Raw genomic sequence first — 27,591 nt, 5'->3', positions numbered from 1 at the left:
CAGTGAACAACATCATAGTCCTGCCTCACTGAAGTGCTCTTTTAAAGTGACAGTCCACAGTAAACCAAACCTGCGGGTTCGTAACACTAATAATTACTTCTAGTAATGTGTATCATTTTCAGTTAACATGGTCTCCTTTGTTCTTTGGTTACATATTATGGCATTGCTTTTCTACTGTGAAATTTCTTCATTGTGCCTTTGGAATTTTAAGTAACTGGGTGACTAGTAACCCATCCCCCAAATGGCAAGTGGTTGTATTTGCCATTCCAGCTTGCTTTCAAGACACAAAAAAATTCCAAATTTAGAAATAAGTGTATCCTGACAGAAACCTTCAGATGCCAAATGAATATTGAAATCTATTCAATATTAATGAATATATTATCAATGAATATGTTAGCAGGTGCACTAAACAAATTCTCATTTTTTAAGTCTCATGATGGAAATAGTAAAAAGCATAAAATTAAATTCAAGACAATACAGACCAACTAATTTATCTCAGTCCTACCTTGGTCATGATTAGAACTGTGATGAAATGCAAAATAGCACTAATCATCACAGCCAATAATTGAGCACCTTCACGCACTACAGCCAATGGTGCTCTCAATAGTGAGACAGTAACAGTAATTCGAAATACAATAATGCCAAGCGCAATACAGATTATAATAATGATCTGTAAAATAAAAGAGATATAGTTATCAGCAAACATGAACAATATTCAGGTAGTTGCAGCAGGGATATACAATATCGACAGAGCATTACTTGACTAGGTATAGCAGCTTATCAACTCCTGCAATATTAAACACAATACACAAAAATAAAATGTAAAATGAGGAGAAATGTAAGGAAGGTAGGATTTTGCAGAGTAGACAGAGTGAGCCCATTAAGTAGGAAATCCAGAGGAATGAAATTACCTAAAATGCAATTGCACTGTGCATATTTATAGGTATGTAAGATGCATGAAGCAACAATATGATGGGCAGTTGACACAATCAGCTGGGCTAGACAAGCACTGCTTTGGGTTTTGCTGTAGGTTCTCAGAGTGTGTAAGATAAATATTTTAAATAATGAAGATGCAAGAAATTGTTGTATGATCCTTTCATTATTTTGGTGGATGCGTAGATAACTCAAACAACTTGTGCCAAAAGCGTATTGAATAAACATATTGAGGCAGAGAAGGTTTGCAGCTTTGCAATAGGTGAAGGGATATCCAAATTTGTACTCTCCGTCACACAGTTATATCATACCACTGCTGCCCAATAGATCTACTATTTTTCTTTGAATGCCCAACAATCTCCAGAATCCTGTATTTTTGTTTAATATTGACAATATTCTTGCGAACTGGCCGACGGTGGGGGGGGGGGGGGGGTGTTAATCATGACCGGAATATAGGTGACAAGTCAACTATAAGTCAGTTATAAGTGGCTAATACACTCAATTTTGTTTCTAGAAGGGTTTATCTAACGAATTTAATATTAAACACACAGCGCATATTCTCCTCGCATGAATATAGTTATAAGTCAATTACAAGTCACTTGTAAGTCAATAGGATCATAACATTTTAAGTAATGTTTGGATATTAAACACACAGCACATATTTTCCTCGTATAAACATTTCAAATCATTGCAACACACCAATATCACTGAATCGGTGGGAGCCCTGAGCTTGTTTCCCTGCAACAAGACGGTCCCATCGAGGGGTGATGGGAGACAATGATACTTGAAGGGGGTTCCTTATGTCCAGTCTATTCCACAATTTAGTTTACGCTGCATTCATTGCAGAAAATCCCACTTCGCAGAGATATGATGTTGGAAATGGAAGCAACGTTTTCATTGCTTTCATGGCTATCTCAGGATATTCAGCCTTGACTTTGATCCAGAATCCAACTTGAAGACAGTTGTCATTCTCCCCTGAAGTGACAAATTGAGTTCATTGAGCAGGTTGAAGATGTCACACAGATAAGTGAGTTTTGCTATCCACTACTCGTCACTGAAGTATGCTGCCAGTGGTGACTTTTTTCCTGAAAGAAATCTCTGTAGTGGCTCTCTTAAATCAGAAACCCTGGCCAGGGCTCTCCCCCTTGATAGCCACCTGACTTCAGTGTGTAAGAGAAGGAGTTTGTGCTCTGCATCCATTTCCTCGCAAAGCTGCTCAAACAGACGTGAGTTAAGGGCTTTTGCTTTGATGTGATTGATAACTTCAACAACGTCACTCAATACGCTGTTAAGAAATCAGGTGACATTTTTCAGCTAGCCAGCATTTCCCTGTGTATGACAGATTGTGTAGACTGGCATTCAGGAACAACCTCTTTGACTTGGGTAGTGAAACCAGACAGCCATCCAGTCATAGCTGCAGCCCCGTCTGTGCATATTCCAGCACAGAATGACCAGTTCAGTTTGCCTGACATGTAGTCATTCAAACACTTGAATAGTTCGGCCCCAGTTGTGTTAGTTGGCAGCAGCAGTGCACACAACATATCCTTGTGCACATTGTCTTGAAATATATATCACACATAAACCAGCAGTATTGCCTTGACCTGGATAGCATACCATGATGACTCGTTAAGCCATTCCAACAGCTGTGCTTCGATGTCCTCCGCTATGTCATCGATTCTCCTTCAAACTGTGGTAGCTGAAAGAGATACTTGTGCCATCTTGTTAGCTGCAGCTTCTCCCAACAGTTCATGACACATGTCCTTGGCAACAGGCAGAATCAATTCTTCACCAACAGTGAAAGGCTTCTTAGCCTTAGCAATACGGCTAGTCACTAAGTGCGACACTCTCAGAGCAGCAGCATTTGTGGAGGTAGTGGCTCTCAGCAATTGCTTCTGTCCTGCTTGCTCACGTTTTTTCTGTTCAAAAAACTCAACGGGTTTATCTTTAAGTTCAGGGTGCTTGGACTCAAGGTACCGAAGCAGTTTTGAGGGCTTCATTGCCTCATTAGACAGCTTGTCTCCACATATCACACACAGGGGGCTTGGAGCGTGCGAGTCACTAGTCGCATTAAAGCTATATTTTATGTACGACTCGTCGTATTTTCTGTTGAAGGAAGCTTTCTTTTTTTTTGCAGTCTCGGCCTCAGCTGTCTGTGCATTATCATCATCATTAGGCCTTTTATGTCCCCTACCACCTTTTCCAAAGAAACTCTCAAGCGACGTTTGTTTTTCATTCATCAAGTAGTTGTAGGTTAATGACCAACTGATGACCTCGCATGCATTCAAGTTTAACAGTGGGCGTGACAGGGAATGAGGAAGGGTGCAGCTGACTCATATCATTTCATATCACCAAATCATATTGTTTCCTTGCGGCCCAGTACCACATGTTTTACGGCCCGGTGGTTGGGGACCACTGGTATAATGCCGTGACCCTAGGAGAACAAGGGAGCAGAAAATGAAGAATGCATCACATGTAGTTGAATAAATGGTCGAGGTGAAAGAAAGGAAGAGAATTTTGGAACAGATCTTCTGATGAATGACCTCAGTAATTCAATATCACTACAAGAAGCTGTTTTAGAGCAAGAGTAGTAAATTCACCATCTTCTTCCTGGACCTTAGAGGTGTCTAAGGCTAGTGTATCTGCAACAACAGATACAGAATACATGATAATAGTCCATCAAAAGGCCAAATAGCCCCTTGAGTCTCTGCAGCCATTGCTTCAAAGGCTATGTTGTGTGCTAATGTTTTTCAAATGAATGAGAAATGGTTGTAAAAGTTTTCTTTCCATCTTCTGGGTAAGCCTCAAACTGTTTCAGCTGGGCATATGGTTATTCTTGATGGGTTGCTGAGCATGTAGCTGCAGGCCTATCAATACAACAGTACTTGGATAACTCTCTTAATTCATCACTTGGAAAATGATTCCGTGCACTGGTGCACACTCTATAAGTATGTCACAAGAACCAATTAACACATACTTGTTACTTTATTTGCAGTATGGCTTTTTTTGCACATGTAGTTATCCGTAAACATTATTATATTTCCTTTTTTCCCCCGTAACTGCTTGAAAGAAAATGAATCTCAAGGTAGTATATAGTAACCTATACGTACTTTGACGATACATTTATTTTGAATTTTGTACTTCAGCTTAAGTGGCTCACAATCATAATATTTAAGTCAAAAAATGTGAAAAAGAAAATGATTGATATCTTAACTAAATCAACCTTAATTCAATAACTTTACCATTTTAGCATTATTCATCCATCTTCTAAGTGCCTTTGTATGCTCTTCTACACCAGTTAGGCCATGATATAAGTAGTATTACAATTCTGTTACAATTACAAACAAGATATGATGGTGCCAGTGGATTTTGTAGACCCAGGCATTTTCTTCTAGTTTGTCCATGAAACAGCTTATTCTTCTCTTTTTATTTCTTTCTTTCCTTTTCAAGGTGATTTGGGTTCTGTCGGAGTCTGTGATCTATAATCTGTGAACTGTGGCTCTTTGCAATGGGTTTTCCAACCACCTCTGCAGCCTAGCACTTCGCTGTCTCAAGGAACAGCCTGGAAGATGTGCGCTTTCAGGACTGGGAGGTCAGAAGTCAGGGAGGAGCCCTCTGGTTCCTTGCTGACTGAGGCATCATGGGGGACTTAAACATCAAGACCAGAACCCCGAGACAGCAGGCGGTGTGTTTGCTAACCTCTGGCTGCTGTCGCAGATAGGCCTCTCTACTTGAGCAATATTTCTCTTGATGGAGAGTAAGAGTCTGTCAGTCCTCAAGACAGGGGCTTGCAGAAGCAATGCAGAAGATTGTAACATTGAAACAGCAAGTTGCTGGTGTTTGCTCTCATTGCTGCAGGAGCGACCCCTCAGAAGGCCTGTCTGAGATACCAAAGTACTGGCTTATGGACTGTAGTTTTGAGGGTCTCAGGATCAAGGTCTCTTTAGAAGGTTTCTGCTGTTGTTTGCAAGGTGGGGGGGTGTGGTTCAGTGTTTCTGCTGGTGTAAGTTGGGGGGGTCAACGCTTTTGCTATTGCTTGTGTAAAGGGAGGAAAGAGGCTTCAAGGCTTCGATGTTTCTTTGATTCTATGATGTTCTTGTTTCATGGGGGTCTGCGAAGAGTATCAATTTCTAGTTATATGCATTCAGAATGTATTCATTCTGTGATATTAAATGAACCACTGACTGCACTAGATAGGGCTTATAGGAGACAGACTGGAAAATCACGACAAGGTTGAATAAGTAGGATTGCTTTCTTTGGGAAAATGGACATTGAAGAAGTATATAATTGAATTATACAGATATATATGGGAGATGGATAATTAGGATAAATCTATTTCTCTTAACAGAGGGTTCAAAAGCCAAAAGCTAAGGCTTTAAAATACAGCAAAGCTCCTCTATTTGAGTATGCTCATTCAATATAATTAGTGGTATAAGTTGTTTGAGTTTAGCAATTAGAAGGAAGAGGAATTCTTTCCCCACACTCAAAAAGTAGAAATGGTCTGGAATTCATTAGCTGAAAGTGTGATAGGATAAGGAAATTTTATCACATTCAAACACTACTTGGATGTATATATGAACTTCGGTCTAGTGATCTGAAGGTCACTGGTTCGAGCCTCAGCTGAGGCAATGTGTTGTGTCCTTGAGCAAGGCACTTAACAACACATTGCTCTGCGACGACACTGGTGCCAAGCTGCTTGGGTCCTAGTGTCCTTCCCTTGGACAACATCAGTGGCGTGGAGAGGGGAAGGCCTGCAGCTTGGGCAACTGCCGGTCTCCCATACAACCCTGCCCAGGCCTGCGCCCTGGAAACCTTCCAAGGTGCAAATCCATGGTCTCACATGACTAACGGATACATATATATAATATTAACTTCTGTAACCTGCAGGATTATTGGCCTAATATTTGGAGTTGGGGCTACTTCCTTTATGGATACAATGGGCTGAATGGCTTTTGTACAAATTTGCTATGATTTAATATTAAACAGTGACCCCCGAACAGCTTTACAATAGCACAGCTTGAAAGTGCATTATCTTTGTATGAACAGCAACAGTCTGGACTAATTTCAATATTGGGCACTCCATCAGCACTGCTAAAAAGATACTGATGGGAGCACAAACGTCATTACCTAAGAAAGATCATTACTCTTTTGACCCACTATTATTACACAGAATCTAGATTTCAATGCAGACATCCTGCAATTGGCTGAAAGCGGATTGCACAAATGCCATGTCTCCCCAGAAGTGAAGTCCAGTCTGCTCATGATCGCTGCAGTCTGCAATCATCAGTGGACAGTGAAAATTTTCACTGTAACACTGGATGGCCATCATATTTGCTGCAATCAGATGAGATCACAGCCTTCCCCCTGGTGACCAGTGCTTGGGTCCCTCACTGCTTATGAGGAGATGTCATTACTTACTGATAGGAAAGATGATATCCAGGTATCACTCAAGGAACATTCAGAGGTTAATGCCGAACTCCCCTGTACTCCTTGATGTCTACTACTGGCTTTCTGGCAATTCACCAAACTATTCTAAATGCTTGTGCAAAATCCTTCTCCTATAGGCTAGCTTCCAAAAGTCCTTGTATCAGCTTACTGGAGCAAAACTGATGGATATGTCTTTCCAGAAATTGTCATATTTCTTCTGCTTTCCCCCTGGAGAAAGGATAGCAAATGCTGGAATCTAGAGCAACAATCTGCTGGAAAAAAAGTATCAGGCAGTCAGGCAGCAACTCTGGAAGGAAAGAATTATTGTCACTCAGGTTGAAACCCTGCAGTTGGAGTAGAAGCCAAAGCCCTGATGCAGAGTTCAACCTAAAATGCTGACAATTCCTTTCCTCCTGCAGATGTTGCTTGGCCTACTGAGTTGATCCAGTAGATTGACTGATAATTTTCCCCTGAATAGGCTGGTATCTGTCTGACCATGTAAAATGTATGCTACTTTTTGTGGGTTGCAAGATCTGAACTGATACTTGGAAATGACCTATGAAGTGGCAATGTATTTTCCTCATCTTCCCTGCCTGAATCTAGTAGCACATTTGCAGAAGTAGTAAGCAGACTGTCCTTCCCATAATTCTGAATTGAGCCTGATCCTCAGAAGCAAAGGTGGGTATAAGTGATGCACGTGAAACATGTTATTATTGTGCAGTGAAGGCAGATGGAATATTATAATACAAGTTGCACATGAGCCCATGACCATCTACAATGGTATCTGATCCTTCACTAATCACAGGATGTTTGGTGGCAGAGAATCTGCTGTTGCAAATGTTTGTTATGAGCTATTTCTCCTGGCAGAGAGAAAAATATGTTAGTGAGTGTTTTCCTGTCCTGTTGAAGAGCTGCAGGTGTGAGTAAGGTGAAAAGCATACAAGTAATGGAGCAACATTTTTTATAATTATGGAGAAGGACTCAGGGTCTGGCCTCAGGGTTGAGATTTTTGATTGGAGAAGGGCTAACTTTGAGGAGATGCAAAAGGATTTAGAAGTGGATTGGGACAATTTGTTTTATGGGAAGGATGTAATAGAGAAATAGAGGTCACTTAAAGGTGAAATTTTGAGAGTACAGAATCTTTATGTTCCTGTTAGGTTGAAAGGAAAGGTTAAAAGTTTAAGAGAGCCATGGTTTTCAAGGGATATCGGAAACATGGTTCGGAAAAAGAGAGAGATCTACAATAAATATAGGCAGCATGGAGTAAATGAGGTGCTTGAGGAATATAAAGAATGTAAAAAGAATCTTAAGAAAGAAATTAGAAAAGCTAAAAGAAGATATGAGATTGCTTTGGCAAGTAAAGTGAAAATAAATCCAAAGGGTTTCTACAATTATATTAATAGCAAAAGGATAGTGAAGAATAAAATTGGTCCCTTCGAGAATCAGAGTGGACAGCTATGTGCGGAGCCAAAAGAGATGGGGGAGATTTTGAACAATTTCTTCGGTATTCACTAAGGAGAAGGATATTTAATTGTGTAAGGTAAGAGAAACAAGTAGGGTAGTTATGGAAACTATGATGATTAAAGAAGTGGAAGTACTGGGGCTTTTAAAGAATATAAAAGTGGTAAGTCTCCGGATCCTAACAAGATATTCCCTAGGACCTTGAGGGAAGTTAGTGTAGAAATAGCAGGGGCTCTGACAGGAATATTTCAAATGTCATTAGAAACAGGGATGGTGCCAGAGGATTGGCATATTGCTCATGTGGTTCCATTGTTTAAAAAGGGTTATAAGAGTAAACCAAGCAATTATCAGCCTGTAAGTTTGACGTCAGTGGTGGGTAAATTAATGGAAAGTATTCTTAGAGATGGTATATATAATTATCTGGATAGACAGAGTCTGATTAGGAACAGTCAACATGGATTTGTGCGTGGAAGGTCATGTTTGACAAATCTTATTGAATTTTTTGAAGAGGTTACTAGGAAAGTTGACGAGGGTAAAGCAGTGGATGTTGTCTATAATGATGTAGGTTTTCAAAGCTTGCAGAGAGATTTAGGCCAGTTAGAAGAGTGGGCTGAAAGACGGCAGATGGAGTTTAATGCTGATAAGTGTGAGGTGCAACATTTTGGTAGGAATAATCAAAATAGGACATACATGGTAAATGGTAGGGCATTGAGGAATGCAGTAGAACAGAGTGATCTAGGAATAATGGTGCATAGTTCCCTGAAGGTGGAATCTCATGTGGATAAGGTGGTGAAGAAAGCTTTTGGTATGCTGGCCTTTATAAATCAGAGGATTTTGGTATGCTGGCCTTTATAATAGGAGTTGGGATGTAATGTTAAAATTGTACAAGGTATTGGTGAGGCCAAATTTGAAATATTGTGTACAGTTCTGGTCACCGAATTATAGGAAAGATGTCAACAAGTTAGAGAGAGTACAGAGCAGATTTACTAGAATGTTATCTGGGTTTCAGCACCTAAATTACAGAGAAAGGTTGAACAAGTTAGGTCTTTATTCTTTGGAGCGTAGAAGGTTGAGGGGGGACTTGATAGAGGTATTTAAAATTATGAGGGGGATAGATAGAGTTGACGTGGATAGGCTTTTTCCATTGAGAGTAGGGGAGATTCAAACAAGAGGACATGACTTGAGAGTTAAGGGTCAAAAGTTTAGGGTTAACACGAGGGGGAACTTCTTTACTCAGAGAGTGGTAGCTGTGTGGAATGAGCTTCCAGTAGAAGTGGTACAGACAGGTTTGATATTGTCATTTAAAACAAAAATTGGATAGGTATATGGACAGGAAAGGTATGGAGGGTTGGTCAGTGGGACTAGGTGAGAGTAAGCGTTCGGCATGGACTAGAAGGGCCGAGATGGCCTGTTTCCATGCTGTAATTGTTATATGGTTATATAACAGTAAAAGTATGAGCATGTCTTCAAGTGGAAGCATGACAACTTATTTTAGCACACAGGAGTTGAATGACCTTATTTAACTGGTTATGACAAGATCCACAGTGTTGGATTCCTACATTCTCATGCTACCTTTTTGCAAAGGTAGCAAGAGAAAGGTCAGGAGCTGTATACCATTCTGTCTATGGTGGTCAGCCTCTTTCATTAGAATGTTTTTACTGTTGCAACTCAATGGCTTCTAGTTGAGCTGTGACTGAAGGTGTAATTTCTAAGGTGAAATGTAACACTGGTTCATTTTCACATAGCCACAAACTTTCAGAAAACTTAGTAAGGCATTAATTGACTTAATATGTGTCAGCAAACTTAGAAATTTATTATAAGGTTCACTTACCAGAACAAATGCCAAGAACAAGACTACTGCTTTTTGTACAAATGAATAGTGGTATTTTACCGGTGGTACGTCAGGATTGTATATTAGCCCAAGAGCAAGTTCCTCCTGTATAAAATAAATCATTTTATAATGGATTTTTCTCTTCGTCCATTGAAGTTTTTAAGGAGGTAGGTTCAAAAAAATAAAGCTCAATGTTCAAAAATTCAAAGTAAAGTTATAATCAAAGTACATATATGGGACAATGTACAACCGTGAGAATAATTTCCTTACATGCTTATTTAATAAATCCACAGAATAATAACTATAACAGAATCAATGAAAGACCACAACAACTTAGGTGTTCAACCATTGCCCAAAAGACAATAAATAAATAGATAGATAGATAAATATCAAGAACATGACATAATGAGTCCATTGGTTGTGGTAACATTTCAATGATGGGTAAGTGAAGTTATCCCCTTTTGTTCAAAAGTCTGATGGTTCAAGGCTAGTAAGTGTTTCTGAACCCGGTGGTGTGAGTCCTGAGGCTACTGTACCTTCTTCCTGATGGCAGCAGTGAGAAGAGACCATGTTCTGAATGGTGGGGGCCATTGATAACAGATACTGTTTTCCTGTGACAGCATTTCATGTAGATGCAGGAGTATATCTACTGAAAATAGCACCTATGGCAAGCACTGAAATTGCACCCCTGTCCAAACATCTGACACCCATCTTTTAGATAACTTTACCATAATATCAGCTCAAAAATACAAGTCAAGCTCATTAATTTTTTAATTAACAAATTATGGCACTACATGAAAATTACAACTGCACGTTGTCCTTGCTTTCACTGATGCAAATTGGTCTATGATGTGATCAAAGTCAGTTTTTTCAGTTTCTTCTCTTTCTATACTCAGCAGAGCAAGATCACAGAGTCTGCCTTGACCCATGGAGGCTCTCAAATACAAAAGTATTAGTTTTAACTTGCTGAATGATCTCTCACAGCTGGCAATGGAAAATGCGATGGTTAGTATTATCTGAATAGCAATATGAAGATTGGGGAAGACACTCTCATCTCTGTACTCAACAATAAATTCAAGAAGCTCTTCAGGTCTTGATATTTTCATGTTGACCCGCCTTGATAGCAATATTCTACAATCCAAAATTTCTTCATATAGCTGCTGTCCATCAACATCAGAGCTGTACAATTCACCCAAATTTTCACACTTCTTCTTTAGGTCGTCACTGTCGGCGCTGTAATGACAGTATCATCGAGAAGGAACCCAAACTTGGCGTCAGTGTCGTGCAAACGAGCAAACCTTTCGTCCATTTCTCTGTGAAGATGAGTGAAGGGTCTGTGAAGTGTCGAGTGTTCCCTTCATGACTCTCTCCATTTCCTCCTTAGATGTTAACCCAGCATCTCTTGAGTTCTCATCAGCCATTCATTTCTTTTGTTTCTGATGTCTTTCAACTTCAATATTCCATTCTTGACAGAGACTGACTCCTTCTTTGAGTGACTCACTGACCAACACTTCTCTTTCATCATAAAAATGATCTCTGCAGGCTTTCAAATCCAGGGCAGCATCATGGAAGTTCATGCTAGGATCCTGCAGCCTCTTTTGAATATAATGCGAATGAGTACTTTGTTCCAAAATCCTAACAAAATCAGAAAATCATAACAACATGCCTTGTGTCACTTCTTGCTTCACTGGTCTCGTTTTCATTGTCTACCATGTCCTGGAGAACTTGAAGAATTTCCTCAAGGTACTTGTTGACGGGCTTCACTGCTTCTGTCCTTGCACTCCACCTGGTTTCGGACTCCGACTTAACAACCACAGGCACGGCATTTTTGAGTTTTCCCCAGCGCTGTGTTGAACGAGAGAAAAACACGTTGAGAGTTTCAATGGTTCCAAAATACATGACCATCATTATATCCTGCTTGGCTGCATGTACACTCACCAAGTTGAGTGAGTGATTGTCACAATTCACAAACACTGCCAGTTTGTTTTTCTCACTTATTCTTTAATGAACACCACTTCTGTGTGCAGCCATCACAGCAGCGTTGTCATAGAACTGTGATTGACAATCTTGTAGCTCTAGTTCGTCCTTCTCTAACTGTTTCAAGATGTCTTCAACCAAGCTCTTAGCATCCTTCTGGCTTATCTGGATAAAACCAAGGAAGAACTCTCTAACACGGACTGTTTTCCTCTCAAAATGAACTTCCACATACCTCACTACTTCTGACATCTGTTCATGGTGTGCCTGATCAGGAGTCGAGCCGAAGACGAGACCACAGTACCTGGCTTTACAAATGCTTCTCAGTTAACTCTGGTGAACAGTGGATCCCATCATGTGGATGAATTCGTTCTGGACCCCTGGTGAAAGATAAGACGTGGATCCAGGATGACTTTCCAAATGAGTGAGGTGTTCTTTTATGACAGGGTCAAAGATGGCCAGTAGTTTCAGTAAGGCAAGGACATTTTCAACATTGGAGTCACCATCTAGCTGAAGTGACTCCCTGTGTCCTCGCAAAGCCAGGTTCTGAGTTGCAAGGAATTTTATGCAGTGAAGGATTCTCGTCAAGGTATCACGCCACTTCTGCTTTTCCTTCTCAACTATGACTGAAATACCGCATCAATAACTCCTCTATTTCCAGCTAAATTTCTTTTCATTTCTTTCCACTGCGTGAAGCATTCCCGATGATTCTTGGCATTTTCATGAACGCTAATCCTTTCAGGTGCTTTCCACTGGTTGAATCCACTTTCTTGCTCCAATGAGGACTGATGGTCTGACCGGGAATAGAAAAGACAACAGATACAAAATGCAGACCTTTTAGAAGGGGAATAGACCAGCCACGAGCGACTCACTTCCTCACCACGACCATTTCCCAGCTGTGCTGATGGCGATTGTGGAGGAGATGTTGCCAATCTGAACTAACTGGGTTTTGTAAGAGAAGGAATTGAGGATCCAATTGCACAAGGATTTTTATAAGGAGCTTATTAATCAGTTTTAAAAGAATGATGGTACTGAATACTGAGCTGTAGTCAATAAAGAACATCCTGATGTATACATCTTTGCTGTCCAGATGTTCCAGGGTTGAGTGAAGAGCCAATAAAATGGCATCTGCTGTGGACCTGTTGCACCAGTAGGCAAATTGGAGCAGTTCTAAGTTGCTTCTTGGGCAAGATTTGATATGTTTCATCACCAACATCTCAAAACACTTCATCACTATGGATGTAAGTACTACTAGACAATAATTGTTCAGGCAGGTCATCACATTCTTCTTGGGCACTGGTACAATTGAAGGCAGTTTAAGCAGGTCAGTACCTCAGTCTGCCAAAACAACTTAAAGATCTCAGTGCACACTCCTGCCAGTTGATCAGCACATGTTTTTAACTCTTGGCAACTTGGCCAAACATATGCAACAAACTGAAACTCAAGAAATAATTTTTTTTCTTTCATTTTCAGTTTGAAATGAAATTCAAGTAATTCAAGCAAAATTAAATTCATAATTTTCAGTAGCTACATACAGATAATATTGTGCTGTCAAATTACAATTTATTTTATTTGATTTTTAAAGCATTCCTCATCTGTAAGAAATTTCTATTTTCAGTTTAATTTAAAATTAAAAATCAAATTTCTTTTATATTTTTAAATTAATGCAGAGCATGCTGTTTGGATACTGCAATATTATGCATAACCCGTAATCTTTGAAGGCTGTATTACTATCCAGAGATATAACTAAGGGAATGTTAACCAAAGGAAATCCGTACATAATGTTTTAAATTCAGAAACAAAATCAATTTCTAAATTTGTGCACTGAACATATTCATGAATGTACTAATACAAAGGAGGTCTGCGACAAATTAGAAACAAAATCACCAAAGCATATATAACTGGGAAATATTTTTAAAGCAGTTAAAAATAGCTTCTTGGAAAAAATAATTTACCTGGAAAATACGAATCTAAAAAGGGTAAATAAGCAAAGGAAATTATAAATATGAAAATCATTGAGTCACATTACAAATTATTAAGGATGGAAAAGTACTATCATATTACTTTTAGAGGAATTTGAATTGAGAAACAATGCTGAATAATACTGAAGTTTTGATAGCGCACACTTTGTAGTACAATTCTGATTTCCTTTGAGGCAATTAGTAGATGCAAAGATTACGTATGAAAAAGGGACATAATAGTTATAAGGGAAGAAAGAATGTACAGGTTAATCTTGCAACTGAACAGCTTACTGTCGATTAGGCAATTATGCATAATTTCAAACTTCAATCTAGTGAAATTGTGCACAGCTATCAGCAGGTAAATCAGTACAGATTACCTCATCCTCATCCCAATGAAACAAATCCCAGTCACTGATGACTCTTGCTCTGGTTCGTTTCCACAACTCCAGAAATATAGTGGCTACATTTTGAGAGAAAAAATATTTGTTGAGGTTACCGATGTTTAGGATTCTATAATAATACTAAAAGATTGTTGTAAGAGTAAATGTTAAGTAGGAGCAGGTAATATTTTGTGGTATAATTTGCTATTGCCAAAATGAATAGATCTCTGGGATGGAAAGTGCCGTGACAGCAAATCACAGACTAGAAAATTATGACCTCATGTTGAGTTATTTGATCTCATCTGTGGGATTAATAAGAGAAAGAACATACTTGGTTTCAAAAACAAAAAAATCAGCCTTGGCTTTTCTAATGATGTGTGTTGCCTGCACCTATCTAAATGTTTAAATCTCTGGATGTTGGTACATACTAAATCAGGTTCACTGTGGTGTCATCATGGATATCACTCAAATCAATGCCTGGTTTTGCCTTGCCAACAGAAAAATAAATAGCCATTGCTATGTCAAAGGAAGTGTACATACCCCAGATTCCCATGAACATTGAAAATAAAATTGTTATTTCCTGATCAAAGAGGTCTGTAATCTGTAGAAAAATAAGAATTTGCTTATTAGCACTGGTCACTCATAATTCTGAATTGTAACTGTAAGTTTTCTTTTTGCACCTGTTTAATGAGAATATATTTTTAAAAGTCTAAAACACTACATACCAATTGTAACATCATAGACTTGAGATGATAACTGAATTTGCTCATCTGTCAAAACTTCCACACTGAGAATCAATTAATTGGTGATGCTATCATCTTAGTTTAATGACAACAGATCTAATCTAGAATACTTAATTGACTACAGATCAACCAGAGAAGTGCTAGAAGAGTATAATTCTTCTCTGACCAGCCTACCAAAGGTATGCAAGCAACTTATACATTATGGATCATAAAAAATATTCAGTTGTTCACAGCAAAAAAAAGGACCATTAAAACATATAAAACTGAATGGGGGAAATAAATGAGTAACTAATCAAAGAGAAAGGATAACATTCACGATCCAGATGCATTAGTTCAGCATATTAAAAAGGAAGAAAAATTATTACGTTAGGAAAGAAAAATGTGCCAGAGAATTGGTAATAACTAAAACTGTTTCTACTTGCTAAAAGTGAGTTAAGACATAAGCAGGGAATAAGTCAGTTAGTATGTTTGTAATGCAAAGATAAAGGACCAAATTGTTCTGGCCATAAGACACTACTCAAACAACACACACAAAATGCTGGTGGAACACAGCAGGCCAGGCAGCATCTATAAGGAAAAGCACTGTCGACGTTTCGGGCCGAGACCCTTCGTACTTCTCCTTATAGATGCTGCCTGGCCTGCTGTGTTCCACCAGCATTTTGTGTGTGTTGTTTGAATTTCCAGCATCTGCAGATTTCCTCGTGTTTGCTCTTTAAAGACACTACTCAGGCTGCATTTGGAGTATTCTTAACACTTTTGGGCCCTATATTTCAGAAAGGAAGTATTGTTCTTGGAGACAGTCCAAAGGACATTCATAAGGATGATACTGGAAATGAAGGAGTTAACATATGAGAAGCGTTTGGCAGCTTTGGGCCTTTACTCACTGGAATTTAGAAGAATGCATGGGTATCTTATTGAAACCTACTGAATGTTGAAAGGACTAGATAAGGTGAATGTGTAGAGGATGTTTCCTCTAGTTAGTGTATCCAGAACTAGAGGGCACAGCAAAATTGAGGGGTGACCTTTAAGAACAGAAGTAAGGAGGAATACTTTAGCCAAAGAGTGGTGAATCTGTGGAATGCTCTGCCACAGACTGAATGGAGGCCAACTCCGTGGGTATATTCAAAGCAGAAATTGATAGATTCTTGATTGATCAGGGCATCAAGGGATATGGTGAGAGGACAGGTGTATGGGGTTGAATGGGATCTAGGATCAGCCCTGTTGAAATGGCAGAATGGACTCAATGGGCTGAATGGTATACTTCTGTTCCTATGTCTTATGGTCTTATAAATAGCAGTTTCCAAGGGAAGCCAAACCTGAACTTGTACAGCTTACAATTAGTCTGGGACTTACTGAGAGGCAAGCCACAGAGCCTTGCTGAGATTCTTCAGCATATTACGGAAACTATCTCCCCATTCCTACACCAGATTAAACAATATATAGGATTAGAATGGGGATTCTGAGCTAGAGAATATGAAATTTATTTTAACTTTAATGTTTTAAACAATTGTAATTGATTCTGTATATTTTTAATTTAATTTTTAGAGAATTATGTCCTTTCTTTAAATTTGTTATATGAATTTAAGTAGTTTTTAAATAATTTTGATTCTTAGAGACATTTAAGGGTGTTAAGTACCCCAACAGATTTTATGCAAGACCAAGTTCCACCCCCCGCAGTATGTTCTGTCAAAGCATTCTTGGATCTCATTACACCTCCCCCAACACTTCTAGAATCCTAACACCTGGGATATTCCATGTATAGATCCATTCTGTATTTGTCAGGGGAAGGGACAAGTCCAAGAGTTGGTTGGATCCAAAGTTCAAAGTACAGTACATTTATTATCAAAGTACATATACATTATACAAACTTGAGATTTCTCTCCTTTCAGGTAGCTAAAAAACAAGAAACCCAAAAGAACCCATTAAAAAAGTGCAAACACCCAATGTGCAGAGAGAAAATAAAATAAATCGTGCAAACAATAAAAGCAAGCAAACAGGATTCAGAATGAAAGTGAATCCAGAAACACGAATCCTGGAGCAGCAGAAGCAAGCCCACAGCCACAGTTCACCACACATCAGAGCAAAATGTCGCAGAGCCCAGAGACAAGAAGTCTGAGCAGGCCCACAGCTTCAGTGCAGCAAAGAGCGGAGCAGCAAGCAGAACTGGTTCGATCCTCACCTCCGGTCCTGACACCCAGCTTTTTCAATCCAACTGGCACGGCACCTACATCATTCAAATATCGGGTCATTCCTTGTCCAAAGACCTAGGTCCTGTCACATCGATACGCTCTGGGCTTGGACCCTGCTGCCACATTCCGGCCCACACCCAACCTTTCCAAATCGGCCCATCACTTAAGTCGATCAAACCTCGCTAGCAGTTTAGGTAGACAGGCCCTGAAACTTTTCCACTCACACTAACTCCACCCTCCAACTACTTCTTCTTGAACATGCCTCAACATCGCTCCAACCATTTCTTCTTAAACACGCCTCGACCTTGCTCGCACTTCAACCCTCAAATCATGCTTTGACCCTCGAATCAGCCTCACTTTGGCTCACTTCTTCATTGTTTGGGGTAATTGTTTACAATAATTTTTTAAGGAAAAAGCATTATTAATAAAGTATTTATTTGCAATTCTTGATTTGAGAACCACCAGTAAGTGGTTGCTGGCCTTTAGCAGCACCATTTAAATTGGAGTATAAATCCAGATCTATTCATACAAATTAGGAGCAGAGACAGGTCACTGGACTGTTCTAGCCAGATCTGATGAAATCTCTGTTTCAGTCACTTACCTCCCAGTCACCTCTCAGCCACTTGCTCATCCATCAAGATTCTATCTACAGCTGAATAAAAAGCAAAGACTCTGCTTCCACTATCCTAACAGGAAGACTCCAAAGGTAAGAAAATTAAATTCACCAGATCACAAACTTAAAAGGGAGACTCATTAACTTAAAAAGTACTCTCTTAGTTCTAAATTTTCCCACAAAAGGAAACATCCAATGCCTATTGCATTCTGTCAAGATTCCAGCCACCTGAAGACCTTTCATATTGCAATCAACTCATCTCTCAGCCCGCTATCTGCAAAATACTGTACACAAGACTATACTGGCCTAGTCTGTGGTGTGACCAAAAATCCTGGGTCAATTTTGACAAACTATACAATTGTCCTGGGTTAACTATTAGTTTTCAGCTGTTCATAAAAGCACTGACATTAAGTACTCACCAGTCCAATAATATTTGAAAATATCAGAAAATAAACAATAAAAATTTCCCATTGACATTCTTTCAGCTTTCACAAAATAATTTCATTATCTTAAATAAATTTTTTTACTCTACCTTTGAATAGACACATGTATCGGAAAGCTTCCAAAATGAACACTTTTGATCACACAGTGGGCACATGATAGTTGTGTGGGCATCACAGATCTCCTTACTGTAGGTCCAATGGGGAGAAAACAGATAAAACTTTTCATTGCATTTCTGAGGTAATGTTCTTGAAGAATGGAGAATCTTCAGAAATTAGTGCCAATAGGTCAAAATTCAAGTCAATAATTCAATGCTAAGCCACTGAAATAACACTAATTGTCTACTTTTTTCTTACACATACTACATCTCAGCGATACTATATAGTTCATATTGTTATTGGGCAGCAAAAGTCTATTTGCATTGCTGATTATCTTCAGCTGTTTATATGTTATGGATCATCCACACCACTGTGAAATACTGCCAAAATTCAAGTTACTATTCTCATGTAATTTAGTGTTACAATGCAAGGATATGAGCTTCAATTGAATACAATTACATCTATAATATTACATTATTTATGTAATTATTATATGTATGGTAAAAATCTTCCAAGAAGCAGTACCTCACTTGATTATTTCCAAAGGTGATTAATCCATACACAAAGACTACAGTACCACACACTGCCGCAGGAATTAGCATCATAGTGTACCAACCAAGCCAGGCATAGTACAAGGCAAGACGCTCTCCAAAGTAAAGCCTATAAAAAAACCCAGAAAAATGCAAGTTATTCAAAATACAAAACAATTTAAACATACTGATCTTTCCCTATGCCAAATGCTAGCTTTTTTAAATATTTAATGCAATGAATATTTAAATAGTGCTTTATCACAGCAAAAATCCAGAAGTATATCATTTGAAGTCTATGTCAATTTAAAATCCATGCTGTCCTGGTCTTTATTTGAAAGAATTCTAAATGCTCACTCGCTTGCCACAAATGACCTTATGCTAACTTTAATTAACTGGCTTATCTGTTTTATTGTGACAGAAGCTACCTTCTACAACTAGATTTTTTAAAAATATAGTTGTTCCCTCTGCTAGCTCCTCTCTGACTTCTATATTAATATTGATGAAACTACACCGCCCACCCCCCACCCCCATTTCCTTGGGCTGCGTAAGACTAGGAAATACACACTCAGGTCCTGCCAAACCCACAAGATTGGGATGGCTCTCTCACCCCAAACCCTGGTTTGTGTGGACGCTGTGTAACTTGCTACCCTGTTACAACTCAGTGCCAAGAAATAACAGACAGTACACTGCATATGATTAAAGGAATTATATCTATGAATCTTAACTAAAGTACCCATTATAATTAAACAGTTAAATGTGCACAAGTTGGAGCTTAACTCTTCCAAAAGTCATTCACCAATCCTCAACAGACCTCGGCATCTTGCTCCATCGAATCACGGTCCCCCACTGGGTTGAATTCCATGTGCAGTTCTCTCCAGTGTCTTCTCTCTTCACCTCCCACTGAACAAAGTATCCCAGCTCACACAAGAGTCAGGCACACAACACAGAAACTGCTCCCCTGATTGGATGGCTCACGTTACAAAGCACCAGTTATCTCTAACCATAACCCAAACACTGCTTCTACAGAAAGACCATTACATTAGCAGTGAAGCCTTTTCCAGGGTGTTACACTGATCTTTTTCTCTCTCCAGCATCTGTCTGATCCTTCAGTTTCAGTTCCCTGAAAGAACTATGAGCTGCACTTCATGGCATTTACGTGTTCCTGTTTGTTTTCTCTTTGACTACTCTTATTAATCTAAAAAACCAGATAACTTCAAAAGCAGCATATCATAGCAGCAACCCTGGCCTCACACCATCAGAAATATTCCCTTAGCCCATTCCATCCCTCCACTATTCTTTCTAATTTATTTTCTCAAGAGGCTCACTAGGTTGGCTCTTTTTCCCCATCTTGGGAACAAAATGTTTGAAAATCCCTGCCTTTAGAAACACTTCTCTTTACCATTTCAAAGAACTTGGTTCTTGGATATTCAACTTGATCTTATTCTCAAGATTCTAGCAAAAATCACAAGCTGCAATTTGAAAGCAATGATCCATAAGTTCATTAGTAAGTCACCTTATGTGGTTGATTGGTTGTTTGGTAAATATGCTTTTCCAATTAGCCCACTGATTTTGAAATATATGTTCTTTCTTCCAAATGTTTGCCTAAATAAAACAAAATGAAATAGAACAAATCTTTGCTTGTACTCTTTCTGGCATGTTTAGTTCTTACTAAACTAATTTCTTAAAAATCATTTTTGATCCCTTGTCATACGTTACTTAAAAATTTGTCTGGAAAACAACAGTTGGCATGGTTTAATATGGGAAGGTTACGCCTAACTAATTTGAATAAATATCTTGAGGTAACATCATGTCTCCATGGATGCGTGTAAGGCACATGACATGGTGGTCTACTGCATTCAGTGCTTGCAGTGGCATTTTCTTTTCTTTTCCTTTTTCAATCTTTTTATTAATATTAAAAATATTATGAACAAAATACAGTTAATATATTAATAAAGGGATTACAAACATACAAATTCCCATTACACATGAAGGAATACATAAGCAATGAATACAGTATAAATAAGTTTTCCCAAAACATGAACCATATAGTATATATATGAACAAGGTAAATCTAGATATTTCATAATATATAATATATAAAAAAAGAAAAAGAAAAAAAATATATGCAAAATTACTAACCTACTAATCTAATATCTAAGGGAAAAAAAAGAAAACAAAGAAAAGAGAAAAATCTAGAGAAAAAGAGAAAAAAAAGGGCTGTTTATAGTATCTCACAAGAATACATAAACATCAATGTCGTCAACTCCGATCCTCTCAACGTACATACAATTAAAGCTGAAAAAACCAATAAGCTTGGCACAGGGCCATATTACATCATATGAAAATATTGAATAAATGGTCTCCATATCTTTTCAAATTTAATAGAAGTATCAAATACAGCACTTCTAATTTTTTCTAAATTTAGACATATCATAGTTTGAGAAAGCCAATGAAATACCGTGGGAGGATTAATTTCCTTCCAATTCAACAAAATAGATCTTCTAGCCATCAAAGTGAGAAAAGCAATCATTCGACAGGCGGAAGGAGATAAATGGAGTGAGTCCATCATCGGTAAACCAAAAATTGCGGTAATAGGATGGGGTTGTAAATCGATGTTCAGTACCGCAGAGATAATATCAAAAATATCTTTCCAATATTTTTTCAAAAGCGGACATGACCAAAACATATGAGTTAAAGACGCGATTTCTAATTGACATCTGTCACAAATAGGGTTTATATAAGGATAAAAATGAGCTAATTTATCCTTGGACATATGGGCCCTATGTACAACCTTAAATTGTATTAATGAATGTTTGGCACATATAGATGATGTATTAACTAATTGAAGAATTTTATCCCAATTCTCAATAGGAATAATAAGATTGAGCTCTCTTTCCCAATCATTTTTGGTCTTATCAAAGGGCACTGAACGTATCTTCATAATTATATTATAAAGTTTTGATATAAGCCCTTCTTGAAAAGGGTTTAATTCAAACAAACTCTCCAAAATATCTGAAGACACAAAATTTGGAAACGTAGGAAGTACCGTACTTAAAAAATGCCTAACCTGTAAGTATCTAAAAAAATGAAATCTAGGCAAATTATATTTATTAGATAATTGCTCAAAAGACATAAAACAATTGTCCAAAAATAAGTTGGAAAATCCTAATAAACCCTTCGTTTTCCAAGCCGAAAAAGCTTGATCTATAATTGAGGGATGGAAAAAACAATTAGCTACAATAGGACTATTTAAAACGAATTGAGTCAACCCGAAAAATTTCCGAAATTGAAACCATATACGTAAGGTATATTTAACTATCGGGTTGTCAATTCGTTTCGGCAATTTAGAAAGAGCAAAAGGGAGAGATGTCCCTAAAATAGAACCCAGAGCATAACCTGATACCGATTTAGTTTCCAAACTCACCCAATGAGGGCCAAAAGGACCATCCCATTCTTTCAACCAACATAACAAATATCTAATATTAACTGCCCAATAATAAAATCTGAAATTGGGTAATGCCAACCCACCTTCCTTCTTTGTCTTCTGTAAGTATGTTTTACCTAACCTGGGATTTTCATTCTGCCATATATACGAGGAAAGTTTTGAATCAACATTAGTAAAAAAGGATTTCGGAATAAAAATTGGTACCACTTGAAAAATATATAAAAATTTAGGTAAAATAACCATCTTAATAGCATTAATCCTACCTATCAGAGATAAAGATAATGGTGACCACTTAGTAAACAAGCCTTTAATCTGATCAATTAAGGGTAGAAAATTAAACCCAAATAATTCTTTATGGTTTTTTGTGATTTTAATCCCTAAGTAAGTAAAAGAATCATTAACTAATTTAAAAGGAAAAATATCATAGCTTGGGACCTGTCTATTCAAAGGAAACAATTCACTCTTATTAAGATTTACCTTATACCCAGAAAACTCACTAAATTGAGCCAACAATGATAAGACTGCTGGAATAGATTTCTCAGGGTTAGAGATGAATAATAATAAATCATCTGCGTACAAAGATACCTTATGAATATCTGTTCCACGATTAATACCCAAAATATCCTGTGATTCTCTGATGGCAATTGCCAAAGGTTCTAAAGCGATGTTAAATAGTAATGGACTAAGAGGACAACCTTGTCTAATGCCCCGAAATAAATGAAAAAATTGAGATCTTTGATTATTAGTAAACACCGAGGCTACTGGAGTTTGATAAATCAGTTTAATCCAAGAAATAAAGGTCGGACTGAAATTAAACTTCTCCAGCACATAAAATAAGTAAGGCCATTCAACTCTATCAAATGCTTTCTCCGCATCTAATGAAATAACACATTCTGAAGTGTTATGTGAAGGAGTATAAACAATATTCAGTAATCTCCTAACATTGAAAAAAGAATAGCGATTTTTAATAAAACCGGTTTGGTCTTCCGAAATAATTTGGGGTAATACCTTCTCCAACCTGGAAGCCAGTAACTTGGAAAAGATCTTAGAATCCACATTAAATAAAGATATTGGTCTATAAGATGCACAGTCAGTAGGGTCTTTATCTTTCTTCAGTATTAAGGAAATGGAAGCTCTATAAAAAGATTGTGGCAAATTCCCCAATCTAATTGCTTCTTCAAAAACCTTGCATAGCCAAGGAGAGAGAGTAGCAGAAAAACATTTTAAAAATTCTACTGTATACCCATCTGGACCTGGTGCTTTCCCTGAATTCATTGAGGAAATAACCCCTTTAATTTCCGCATCCGTGAACGGATTATCTAATACTGAAAGATCATCGGATGATAATTTTGGAAAATTCAATTTCCCAAGAAAATCACACATGGTATTATGATCCTGAGGGAATTCAGATTGATACAGGGAGGTATAAAAGTCTTGAAAAGACTTATTTATCTCATCATGGTTAACTGTCAAATCCCCATTCTGCTGACGAACCTTAGTGATTTGACGTTTAACCCAAACATTCTTCAGCTGACTAGCTAACAGTTTTCCCGATTTATCACTATGTATATAAAAATCAGATCTGGTTTTCATTAATTGATTTTCAATCGGAGATGTAAGTAATAAACTATGTTCCATTTGGAGTTCAACCCTCTGTTTGTAAAGCTCCCTACTAGGAGTAGTCGAATATTTCTTGTCAATCTCCTTAATTTTATCAACCAATAAAAGAGTTTCCTTCTTAATGCGTTTTCTCAGACCAACAGAGTAAGAAATAATCTGTCCACGTATATACGCTTTAAAGGTGTCCCAAAGTATTCCGCAAGAAATATCTTCCGTGGAATTAGTTGAAAAGAAGAAATCGATCTGCTCCTTCATAAATTTAATAAAGTCCAGCTCTTGCAATAAGGTAGAGTCAAATCGCCATTGTCTAGCACTTAAAGCTGTATCCGTAAAATTAATAGAAAGTTTTAATGGAGCATGGTCAGAAATAGCTATAATATCATAATTACAACCAATTACCGATGGAATAAAACAAGAGTCAATAAAAAAAAAATCAATTCTCGAATAGGAGTGATAAACATGTGAGAAAAAGGAAAACTCCTTATCATTAGGATGACGAAATCTCCAGATATCAAAAACTCCATTATCAGTCAAAAAGGAGTTAATACAAGTGGCCGACTTATTGGGTAAAGTCTGAATAGATGTAGATTTGTCCATCAAAGGATTTAGACAACAATTAAAGTCACCACCCATTATTAACTTATATTCATTTAAATTAGGTAAAGAAGTAAATAAGGACTTAAAAAAGTCAGGACAATCCACATTTGGAGCATAAACATTAACCATAGCAACCTTTTTATTACAAAGTAAACCCGTAATTAACAAAAATCTACCATTCGGATCCGAAAGGATATCATGTTGAACAAATGCAATAGAGGAGTCAATAAAAATTGAAACTCCCTTAACTTTGGCATTCGAATTCAAATGATACTGTTGACCCCGCCAAGACCTAAAAAAGCGATATTTGTCCTCCTTCCTCACATGAGTTTCTTGTACAAAAATGATATGAGCATTAAGTCTTTGGAATACTTTAAAAATCTTCTTTCGTTTAATCGGATGGTTTAAACCATTAGTATTCCAAGACACAAAGTTAATGGTTTGAGCCATGGTTCTAAAGTCATCCCTTTGGTATAGAAAGGGTTAACCATATTATAAACTCATGCACCCGGAAGAGGAACAAAAATAAAGAGCGGACCCGGAAGTGACGACATCGTAGACATATTTGTAGTTCAAGAACAGCCCAAGTGAAAAAACTAAAACAAATTGATAAAAGAAAAATAAAAAAGGAAAACAGACCAACCCCCACCCCCACATGAAAAAGAAAAAAAGCCAAAATATGGCTAAAAAAAGGAAAAAATTAGACTAAATCTACCCCCATATCAGCGGCAGACCACTCCGTGTTTAAAGGATATATGAAAAAAAACCACCCCAACTTTAAGAATTATGATCGCAATACTAAAATCTGCGCTTCTTAATGTGCTTAGTTGTAAAAAAAGAGTATAATCACTAAAAGTTTATAAATCGGGTTATAACCCAAACAAATCAAGAAGTACTTAAACTATGATAAGCGATGCATTATAGGAAGAAGACGAAAAAAGAAACAATAACGCCATCTTAAACAAAACCAAGAATATTTTGCAAAAAACTACCATCTTGATAATAAAAAAAAATTCCCTTCGAAAGGTTAAAAATATACCTTCAAAGGAACAAAAATAGTAGTCAAAAATATGGTATAGTGGTTAAAGTGTATGAGACAGAGCGATTAATATAACGAAAGCACACTTTAACTTAAATATGAAGTATAGGATAACCCTACACCAATAGCCAGAGACAAACCCTGGTTTAAGGAATCGAAAACCATCTTTCACGATCAGAATCACTCATTTATTAGAGAGTAGTGTCTATAGCAGTAGGGAAGTTCTCCTCCAAATACTTTTTTGCTTCAAAAGTCGAAAGGAAAACCTGACGAGGAGCGTTCGGCGGTGAGATCCTGAGCTTCGCCGGGTATAAGAGCGCAGGTTTTAGATTTTTCTCATAACATTCAGACATCAGAGGTTTAAAAAGAAGCCTTTTCTTCATAATTTCAGAACTAAAATCTTCCACCAAACGGAAATAGTAATTTTGAAATTTAATCATCCCAGCCCTCCGAGCCTCACGAATGAGTTGTTCTTTGTCGTGTACGTAGTGAAACCGGACAATTACCACCGGAGGTTTGGCTGAAGCACTCGATGAACGACTCCAAATTCTATGTGCTCGGTCAAGTACCGGGGGGTTCTCTGGAAAGACCGACGGAAACGCATCTTTTAAAAATTGAGCAAAATATTTCGAAGGATCGCCTTTTTCTATGCCATCTGGGAGACCAAGTATGCGTAGGTTCTGTCTTCTGGACCGATTCTCCAAATCGACACTCTTGGCTTTAAGTGTTTCCACCAGTTTAATGGTCGAAATTAAATCCTGTTGTAATTTTTCAATTGTCAAATCTCATTTCCGAGCTTCTTCTTGCAGAGACGCGATAAGAATTTGTTGCTGGTTAATTACTGAATCCGTCTTAACCATATAATCTTGAAAAGCCTTTATTTCTTGTTTAAAAACTTGATGTTGTTCATCAAATTTTCTATCCAAAACCTCCATAAGCAGTTCATAAGTTAACTCAGTGCGTTGCGGTTGAGCTTGCTTCTTTCCATTACCGTTCGGGTTATGCCCCGGTTCTCGTCCTTTGGATCTAAGAGCCATTTCTGTTTGCATATCTTCAAGAATTCACAATAAAATCTTAACGATAAGCCCGAGAAAGTAGCAAGAATCTTTTGGTGTAGGTAACAATAAGTTGAATAAGGGTGATCAGAGGTTAAAAAAAGTAAAGGTTATGGAGCGGATCTGAAACAGTACTCACTCCATGAGCGTCTCCCGCTGACCTCGGCATTTTCTATATTACAGACATCTGTTCTACATAGCACTTGTCCTCCATCCACCCATTTGTCTGTCCTCCAACTTCACTACTGGATTTAACAACAGTAAGAGTAAGGAAAGGATTGTGGACTTCAGGAAGAGAAAATCAAAGAAATACACACCAGTCCTCAGTGAGGGATCAGGAATGGAAAGGGTGAGTGGTTTCAAGATCCTGGGTGTCAACAATTCTGAGGAACTGTCCTGAACCTAACATATTGATGCAATTACAAATAAGGCACTACAGCTGCTACATTTCATTAGAAGTTTCAGAAGATATCATTTTTCACTAAAGACACTCACACAAGTTTCTAAAAATGTACCATGAAGTACATTCTAACTGGTTACATTACACTCTGATATCCAGGCGCCACTGCACAGGATCTGAAAAAGATGCAGATGGTTGCAAATTCAGCCATCTCCATCATGGGCAATAGCCTCCCTAGCATTGAGGATATCTTCAAAAGGTGATGCCTTAAAATGGCAGAAACTATCATGAACGGCCCCCATCACATAGAATATGCCCTCTTCTCATTGCTACCATCTGGGAGGAGGTACAGAAATCCAAAGACACAGACTCAACATTTTAGGAACAGCTTCTTCCCCGCCACTATTAGATTTCAGAACGGACAATGAATCAACCCACAAACACCTCACTAATTTTTGCTCTCTTTTTGCACAACTTATTTAATTTTTATCCATATACACATATATTTCTTACTATAATTTCTTTTTTTTTGTTATGTACTGTACTGCTACCACAAAACAAATTTCACAACATATGCTCGTGATAGTAAATCTGATTTTGATTCTGCAGTGAGGCCAAACACGCATCAGAAGAATATCATCTCATATTCCACCTGGGTGGCATACGGTGCATTGGTATAAAGATTGAACTTGAGTTTCAAATAACTCACATTACTTGTTATTTTCCCACTCCCATCAGTCCATCCAAAATGTCTTTCCCTTTTTTCCAACCTACCGCCCCCACCACCAGCGTTCTATTTTTCATCACCCACACATCTATCTGAATTACTTCTCCCTTAACTCTCTTTTCTATTCCTT

The 27,591-nt window shown here is 37.8% G+C and overlaps 1 protein-coding gene across 1 annotated transcript in view; it reads right to left on the bottom strand.

Moving 5' to 3' along the window:
- Positions 1–27,591, bottom strand: part of LOC140729846 (anoctamin-9-like) — a 146,814-nt gene that overhangs the window by 82,135 nt on the left and 37,088 nt on the right. Inside the window, exons 4-10 of the mRNA XM_073050056.1 lie at positions 20,092–20,180; positions 18,574–18,708; positions 18,042–18,138; positions 14,505–14,565; positions 13,962–14,044; positions 9,650–9,754; positions 506–670 (exon numbers count right to left, since the gene is read on the bottom strand). Coding sequence (XP_072906157.1) covers positions 506–670; positions 9,650–9,754; positions 13,962–14,044; positions 14,505–14,565; positions 18,042–18,138; positions 18,574–18,708; positions 20,092–20,180 — 735 coding nt within the window. The remainder of the gene's footprint in view (positions 1–505; positions 671–9,649; positions 9,755–13,961; positions 14,045–14,504; positions 14,566–18,041; positions 18,139–18,573; positions 18,709–20,091; positions 20,181–27,591) is intronic.

This window comes from Hemitrygon akajei, chromosome 6 (genome assembly GCF_048418815.1).
Source record: "Hemitrygon akajei chromosome 6, sHemAka1.3, whole genome shotgun sequence".
Lineage (NCBI taxonomy): Eukaryota > Metazoa > Chordata > Chondrichthyes > Myliobatiformes > Dasyatidae > Hemitrygon > Hemitrygon akajei.
The sequence above is the reverse complement of the archived record's forward strand: the minus strand, read 5'-3'. Positions and strand labels throughout refer to the sequence as shown.